This window comes from Callospermophilus lateralis, chromosome 10, assembly GCF_048772815.1.
Source record: "Callospermophilus lateralis isolate mCalLat2 chromosome 10, mCalLat2.hap1, whole genome shotgun sequence".
Lineage (NCBI taxonomy): Eukaryota > Metazoa > Chordata > Mammalia > Rodentia > Sciuridae > Callospermophilus > Callospermophilus lateralis.
In genome coordinates this window covers 63,904,537-63,913,592 of record NC_135314.1, presented here as the reverse complement: position 1 = coordinate 63,913,592, position 9,056 = coordinate 63,904,537, and the positions used below count along the sequence as shown (strand labels likewise).

The following is a 9,056-nucleotide window of genomic DNA, read 5'->3' as shown; positions in this document are numbered from 1 at the left end:
CACACCAAATAACAGATCCCTCAGGGCGACAAGGATCTTACTCGTTTTACCATGTGTATTAGATTATTTGAATTGCCACAATAAACATGTATTGGTGATGAAATTTTTTTCCTACCAGGTAATTCTCTAAGACAGTTTATAAGACAAGACCATTTTATCAGTGTACCTTCAAGTACCTTAGAGATAAGTAATTCAACATCTAGATCAAACTGAGCTGAGGACTAGAAGACAAATCCAGTGGCTTATATGAAGTTGCAATTGGGAGCATGAATAGATATTTTAATGGATTGCTGGACTGTCTTTGACAGAGTTATTAACTTTTGGAATTTATGCTTATCAAAGTATATTATATTCATTGACCCAGTTTCTCTAAAAATCAGGATAAGCTGCTACCCTCCAAAGCAGCTGTGTTACATGGTTTGCCATAAGGGGTGGCCAAAAAGGGATGGGTGTTGTAGGACACTTGTCCTCAAACTCTGACCATCCATGCTTCCTTTTCTGAGTACTTACTATATTTAAAGTAGAAGGTTTCTATCAACAGCTCAAATTAAGACATAAGGACACATATTTTCCTTCACAAGCTCAGCAGGCAAAGATTTGTCCTTTTTAAAGTTTACTATGCTAAAAATGTATTGGATACACTTGAATAGTAGTGTCCTAGACTCTAACTTCATATGATCCCACTGTGCTAAATGCTATAGTAAGTGACTAGCAAGAGGATTACAAGTTCAAAAACAAAGTATCTCAGAAACAGACCAGGTCCTGGAATGTACATGGGTGGGTGGAGACAACATATACACACATTCTGGACCAACTGGCCACTGCATCTGTATTTATGGGTACACAAAAGACTTCTCTTACTCAAGGGATGAGTATCTGACTGAAGGGATAAGTAATAGTCATGATGGTGCCAACATCTGGAAGTCTGGGAGAATTTCAGCCACCTTCCTGCGAAGCTGCTCTCGCCTTTCTTCTTTCCCCCTTTCGTCTTTCATAAATCTTACAGATGTCTTCCATGTCTGAAATGCTTGGCTGAGAATCCTCCTTTAAAAATAAAGTTGGGAGGAAGGGTAAAATATTAAGGAAAAGTTGACTTTCCAACTGATGTACACTTAAACACTATTAAAATAATTATGTGGGGGCTGGGGTTGTGGCTCAGAGGTAGAGTGCTGGCCTAGCATGCCCGAGGTACTGGGTTCAATCCTCACAACCACATTAAAAAGTTAAAGATATTGTGTCCACCTATCAAAAAAATATTTATGTGAATAAAAGGTTACATAAAATGTGTGGAAATCACAACTGGGATTCAGTAAAAAGGGATGAGAGTGGAGAGGGAGATTATTTATTTTGGTAAGATTGCAGGGAAAGCCTTTCTAAGGAGATGACATTTGAGCAGAGGACCCAGTTGGCCTCTGATAATGCAGGCTATAAGACATGTTTCTCAGGTGATCTGATCACTACCTGTTATTTTGTGCCCAAGCCAGGATCAATTGATTCCAGCAAGGGCACTGACAGCAACAGCACTCAGGGCAAAGATTTTGGAAAACTACATGCAGAATGTGCCACTACTATGGGCACCGGGACTTCAGTGCTTAGTTATATTTTAAAAGCCTGCTGTTTTCTGGGTACAGTGGTGCACACCTATAATCCCAGAGACTCAGGGGAGGATAAGGCAAGAGGATTACAAGTTCAAAGCTAACCTGGGCAATTTAGCAAAACCCTGTCTCAAAATTTGAAAGGAGGCTGGGGATGTAGTTCCCCTGAGCTAATTCCCAGTACTGCAAAAACAAACAAAAATAAATGCCTTCTGATAACGTCACCTCCAACAAGAATAAAAACAAAAACAGGAAAAAAAGAAAAGTCTGACTCCAGTTGAGAAAAAACCTAACATTAATTGTGGAAGTATGGTTAAGGAGGGCCACTGAAGCTTTGAATCTATGATCACAGGAAAGCATGCAATGTCCTTGGAGGGTTTCTCATGCCTGCTCCATCTGAACACCAGCCATGTACAGGAGAGCCAGGAAACCTACCCAAGGAGACAGTTAAAGTGAACCGAGAGTTTCAGTAAAGGGGAAGGGACCTCAGTGGTGAGAAGGACAGGGGCTGCCCAGTCTGGTGATGAGGAGTGTCCGAGGCTTTTGAAAGACATGATCTCTGAACAGCATTTTAGTCAGGGCAAAGGAAAGGCTTTCCCAGAAGAGGGTGCATCTTGAATAAAGGCAAAGAGGCAAGAATAGCCGAGCATGTGTGAGGAATTACGAGAGCAGTTATGTTGAAACAGAGGTCAGAGTAGTTTATATTTTCACAACTGGAGGAGGGATTTGTTCTAGCCTCTTAACCACCTAATGAAGCCTGGAATGAGTCTCAATTCTCATTAGTTTTATGGCTGTTGGTTGTCTGATGTTTTGGATAAGGTTGATTTTTATTGGTAGAAGTATGAGAGAAAGGGGGGGGATAAGGGGGAGTGTGCACATGGAGCTTTGAACTTTTTATCCATCCAGTCCATCATTTACAGCTTCCTGTACTCATCTCTAGGGCCCTGTGTTAGTCAACTTTTTATCACTTTGAGACAAAAATACCTGACAAGAACAACTTAGAGGAGGAAGACTTTATTTCAGTTCACAATTTCACAGGTCTCAGTCCATGGTCATCTGACTTCATTGCTCTGGCCTCAGGTGAAGCAGAAGGTCATGGTAGAAGATCATGGTAGATGAAAGTAACTCAAATCTTAACAACCAGGAAGCAAAGAGCACAAAAAAAGCTGGGGGGGGGGTAGATATATATAATCCCCAAGACACACCCCCAGTGACCCATTTTCTCTAGCAATGTCCCACCTGCCTGGAGTTACACCCATTTAGTTCATTTAAATTATTAATCCATCAAGTGAGTTAATCCAATGATTAGGTTATAGCTTCCACTATATCATTTCACCTTTTACATTAACACAGGAGTTTTTCAGGGGCATCTTGTATCCAAATCACAACATTCTGTCTTGTCCCCAAAAGTTCATGGCCATCTCATAATGTAAAATACATTAGTTCATTTCCAAGAGTCCTTATAATCTTAACAGTTCAAGCATGGCCCAAAAGTCCAAGTCCAAAGTCTCATCTGAGACTTAAGGCTAACTGTTGGTTGTAAGCCCTTTTAACAATCAAAAGCAGATTATGTATATCCAATATATATGGCGCAGTGTTATGGTTTAGATATGAGATATGCCACAAAAGCGCCCCTGTGAGACAATGCAAGAAGTTTAGAGGTGAAATGAACTGTTATGAGAGTCTTAACCTAATCAGTGCATTAATCCACTTAAATAGATAGTAGGGTATGACTGGAGGCGATAGGACACTAAGGGTGTGTGGGACTTTGGGGTATATATTTTATCCTTGGTGATAGGCAATATCTCTCTCTGCTTCCCGATTGTTATGTCCTGAGCTGCTTTCTTCATGTCCTTCTGCTCTGATGTATTGCCTCACCTTGGATCCAGAGCATTGGAGATGGCTGTGTGTGGACTGAGATCTCTGAAAATATGAGTGCCAAATAAACTTTTCTCCATCTAAAATTGTTCTAGTCAGGTCTTTTTGTCACAGCAGTGAAAAAGCTGACGAAAACACACAGAGTAAACATTTTCATTATAAAAGGGAGGAATAGAGGCATAGGACGAAGGGATGAGACCAAAGTAAGATCTAACTGGGAAAATAGGTCCTGTAGCTCCACATCCAGCACTGAGGACTCACAGTGGTGAGATGTGATCTCCAAAGGGCTTGGGCAGCCCCACCTCTATGACCTTGCTGGTTGCATCCTATGTGGTCTCTCTCTTGGGATGGCTTTCTCTGAGGCCAGCAGCTTTTCTCAGCTCCTAGTCCCTATCATTTTCATCTCTTAATTCCTGGGGTCTACACTACAGCTTCAGCTTCACCTTCACAGCTTCATGCATTGCACTCTCAAGGGCAGCTGATAGGGATTCCAACCCTGCTATACTTTGCCTGGCCTCCCAAGCCTTCCTTTGAAATCTCAGCAGAAACCTCCATAACCCTTTAGCTTCATCATCCTGTAGTCCTCCAGAACCAGTGCCATGTAGAATGATACCAAAGTCTGCTGCAAGCTCAGGCAGTATCTGGGCCTCCTTGGACCATGGCTTTAATAGCCTCTTTGTACCTGGGTGGCTGAACAAAATGAAACAAATTCTGGGGAAATAACTTTGTGGGTTCTGCTAGGTGAGCTGGGTGCCTCCAAGATTTCTTTTCAAAGGCATTTTCACTTCTACACTCTAGAGCCTGCTATGGGTGTGGTCTTGCTGATTCAAGAGATACCCTCAAGGTATCTTTCCTATTGTCTCTGTGCAAATTACTTGGCTTCTCCTTAGTGGCAGTAATACTTTGAATGACCACACCTTCCTTGTCCCCAATTTTACATACACTTTTCTGGCTGATTGCAAATTTAAAAAAATCTTTTCTGCTTTTTGTTCCCAATTATCACAGTAAACCTGACTAAAAAAGTTGCCAGCATTAGTCATAACACTGCCTGAATGCTGTACTGCCTTAAAAATTTCCTCCACCAGATTAATCAGTCCATTACCTTTAAATTCAGCCTTACATAAAGTCTCAGGATGTGGGGAATCTGTAGAAAAGTTCTTTGCCATAATCTAACATGAATGCTCTCTAATCTAATTCCCAAGAGAGTCTTCAATTCTATGAAACCTCATGAATATAATTCTTTACTATCGGCACTCCTGTGAGAATTCTGGTTTTCTGAGATCTTGCCAAAATTGTTCACTAAGTTTACAACATTCTAAGGCTTCTCCAGCCTGAATTATCAAAATGTTCCAAACTCCTTCTGCAAACCAGTTCCAAAGGCTTTTGAACCACATGGTCAGGTTAGTCACAGCACTTTCTGTACTTCTCAGTACCAATTTCAGTCAGTTTTTTGTCACTCTGACCAAAATTCCTGAAAAGAACAACTTAGAGGAGGAAAAATTTATTTTGGTTCATAGTTTCAGAGGTTCACTCAATCGTCAGCCTGCTCCATTACTCTGGACCTAAGGTGAAGCAAAACCTCATGTTGGAATGGCCTCTTAGAGGAAACCTGTTCATCTCATGACAGCCAGGAAGCACAGAGAGAACATGAGGAGCCAGGGACAAAACACATAATCTCTAAGGCATGATATTACAGTAACCATTTCCTCAAGTCAAGCCCACCTGTGTAGAGTTACCATCCAGTTCATCCATTTGAATTATTAATTCATCAATAGATTAATCCATTGTTTAAGGTTACAGCTCTCCCAATCTAATCATTTTACCTCCTGCATTAAGAGGAGCTTTTAGGAACACCTCATATCCAAATAATAATAGGCCCTCTCCCAGTCCTTGAACCTGTCTCCCACTTTTACCTGCTATTCACATCTTATTTCTCCTGTCTATACAACCATTTTCTGACTTCCACATTTTAGTTCCTACTGTTCTACCCTACTGAAATGCTCTGCCCCCTGCATGGAAAGAAATAGGGCAAGTAAACAGCTAGACAGTGATGAAGGTAGGTTGGTCAGAAAGGTGATATTTGAGCAGATGTCTGAATGATGGGAAAGTCCAGGTCCTATGAATTCTCTGAAGCAGAAGTAAGCTTTGTTTTTCCAAAGAATAGAGGCAAGTGGGTCAGGAACCCAGTAAACAAGGAGTAAAATGGGAAGAGTTGAAGTCACAACAATACTTTCATATCAAGGAGACACTGCTGAAATTTTATTTCTTGTTGATTGCTTGGATTCCTACATTGATTTCATAACTTCAAACCCTAAAGAGAAACACTATCTTACAAACTATCTTAACTATACCATATATATCTTTACTATATCATTAACTATATGATATACTTAAGATATCTTAACTATATCATTTGTTATAGTTTACCAATGACAGTGAATTATGAAAATGGGGAGGAAGACTGATCCAGGGAGCTGCCATGCATTATTTGTCTGCCTTGAATAATTCATCTACCTGCCTACAGCCTGTTTCCTTGCCTGAAAATGCAAATCATGAAATCTGCTCCCCACCCCTGGGTTACACTGTGATAAGATGGTTTGTTATGAAGCTACAATGAATCTCAGCCTCTATTCAATGGCTGAGAAACAGAAAGAAAACAAAGAAAGGCAAAAAGCATTTTAATAAAAATACATTCACAATGACACTAACTAAAAAATAATTAGCTATTCTTTTGGACAAACCAGTGCATTACAATGATGCCTTGCTTACTTTTCACAACAACCCTATAAAATAAGTTCTTTTGTTATCCTCATTTTAGAAAGGGGAATCAGGGAGGTTTTGAAAGGTTATTTCTCCAAAGTCACAGAGATATTGAGTCCTACCTTTCAGATTCTAAATCTGAAGCATTTTATTCAAAGGCAAACCTCTGAATACTCTCACTTATTGCATATTTATTTTAATTTATACAAAATCATAATCAACTTGCTTATCTGTTGCCAGACCACTGATTTCCAGTACCTGTAAATTAAACATGGATGAATGGTTTTTGCTAGGAGTCGGTATTCTAGTGTACTAAATTATGAAAACTAATAAAAAGAACAGAGATATGCATGCACAAGAGTGCGCATGTACACACACAAACACACCCACACACACACACACATACTCCTACAAACAAATGAAAGCAACCAAAATAAATCTGAGGGCAGTGACAAAAGAGATATTTGTACACATCAAAACAGTCTTCACATCTCAAAACCCAGAGGCATCCTGAAAGCACCCACCACATTCACCAATGTTCATAAGGAATGATACCAAATCACCAAAAAGATTAGACTGTTTACTCTCAAAGGGAAGTGCATAATAGTCAGAACATTTTTTGTACAAAATGCTTAAAATTAGAAATCAAAGAAAAAAATGTATTTATATAGACTATCTTATTTTCTAAAAATACTGGATTAAGTTATTATTTTAAATATTAATATGATATACAGTATGATTCCAGGTATAAAAAGTTCTTAACCAGGCCAAAAACAAAAACAAAACAATAGCATAATAGCATTAAAGGCTGCATACTTAGGAGGGAAAAGTATAAAGGAAAGTTAGGAAGGGTTCACTGTAAAAGTCAGGAGAATAGTTTATCTTTGGGAGGGACTTATGATTGGGAAGGAGCTTGGCGGACTGTGATGTTCTACATCTTGACCTCAGTCATGGTGAAATGGATGTCTATTTTTTTAAAAAATGATTTTAGTTGTAGATGGACACAATACCTTTATTTTATTTATTTACTTTTATGTGGTGCTGAGGATCAAACCCAGTGCCTCATACATGCTAGGCAATTGCTCTATTACTGAGCTCCACCCCCAGCCCTGGATGTCTACTTCTAAACAATTCATTAGACTGTATGATTTAGGTACTTTTCTGTATTTGTGTTATAGTTCACAACTAATAATGTTAAAAAACTAATGAAGCAGACGGTATATTTACTTGGGTGTGTTGTGTGTAATCCGCATATTTGATCTCCTTGCTAGTCTCGGTGAGGTGAAGAGGGCAGGCCTCCTTCTCATTTTAAAGATGGGTTCCCCTAGAATCCCAGGGTGGTCAGTGTTTCCCTCTTACCCATATAGTCAGTGGATATGCTGGGACTCCCAACCCTGCCTGGTGTCTGAGGGCTTAGCTCTCCTTGCCTCCACCTCCTATTTCAAGACATATTCCAGCAGAAGAGCATTTGTGAAGTCAGTGAATTTCCTTAAAGATCAAAACCTCACCTGTCACTATATTCCACTGAGATCTCATGCTTGTTCTGAGCATCAATCTTCGCCTCTTTGACCACTGTAAACCAGGCTCTGAAAATCCTCTTCTGAAGGAAATGTACACAAAGTTTTCTCACTTGTTCCTCCAGATCAGTCATGTACTGGGGATAAGGACAGGAACAGAAGTGAGACAAATAATATCAATAGACAAAGAATTAGAGCAAATACCTGGACGCAGTGGCGCATGCTTGTAATACCAATGGCTCGGGAGGCTGAGGCAGGAGGATCATGAGTTCAAAACCAGCCTCAGCAATGGTGAGGCACTAAGCAACTCAATGAGACTCTGTCTCTAAATAAAATACAAAAAAGGGCTGAGTATGTGGCCCAGTGGTCAAGTGCCCCTGAGTTCAATTCACGGTACCAAAAAAGAAAAAAGAAAAAAAAAATTAGAGCAAATAATATGTGTGTGTGTGTGTGTGTGTGTGTGTGTGTGAGAGAGAGAGAGAGAGAGAGAGAGAGAGAGAGAGAGAACAGAAATATACAAAACAAAGGAACAAAGGATGCTAGAGGGATAAAGAAAAAAGAAGAATATGGAAGCCAAGATAATATCCTCTATAATGTATTATAAAAATAACAGAAACAGATGAGTAGGAACAGGTGTAAGATTGAGGGGTAGCTTTCTAATAAAATCATCTGGGAACTGTGAGAGAAAAAATAAGAAGTATAAAATGTGTTGATATCATATTACATGTACTTAGAATGTTATATACTAACAAAAATTGAGCTGACATTTTAAAATTCATTTCAAAGCAATGAATTAGATTCACTACTATATAGCCTTCTTGAAAAAAATGTAATGACCACAGGTGTTCCATAGCCCGTTTAATTTTCTTATACAGGACTAAGCAGTGAGATATATTTAAAGTGTCCTTCCCACCAGGCCTGATGGTGCATGCCTATAATTCTAGCTACTCAGGAGGGAGAGGCAGGAGGATCACAGCTTCAAGGCCAGCCTGGGAAACCTGATGAAGCCTTATCTCAAAAAGAGCTGAGGATGTAGCTCATTGATAGAGTGCTTGTGTTGCATGTGCAAGGCCTTGGGTTCAGTTCCCAGGATGGAAAGAAAAGTGTCCTTACCTGTAGCCAGCCCTGAAAGACTCTCCTAAGCAATATGTGGGAATAAAATTGATCTGCCTGGGCCATCTTCCTAGTCATACTGTCTTGACTACACTGGAACCAGGTCAGCAGGCATTTCCTTTGTAGAGCCAAAGAGTGATGTTCTTCTGCCACCTAGATATATTTTTAAGTGAGAAAAGGAAATTATTCCTTA

The 9,056-nt window shown here is 39.7% G+C and overlaps 1 protein-coding gene across 2 annotated transcripts in view; it reads right to left on the bottom strand.

The window, feature by feature from the left end:
* Positions 1 to 832: 832 nt before the first annotated feature.
* The window catches only part of Ccdc191 (coiled-coil domain containing 191), a 70,991-nt gene continuing 62,767 nt past the window's right edge, over positions 833 to 9,056 (bottom strand). For both annotated transcript variants that reach the window (XM_076868345.2, XM_076868346.2), the window contains 3 exons: positions 8,864 to 9,016; positions 7,742 to 7,887; positions 833 to 1,044 (listed from right to left, as the gene is read on the bottom strand). In XM_076868345.2, the coding sequence (XP_076724460.2) occupies positions 900 to 1,044; positions 7,742 to 7,887; positions 8,864 to 9,016 (444 nt within the window). In that variant the 3' untranslated portion in view covers positions 833 to 899. The remainder of the gene's footprint in view (positions 1,045 to 7,741; positions 7,888 to 8,863; positions 9,017 to 9,056) is intronic.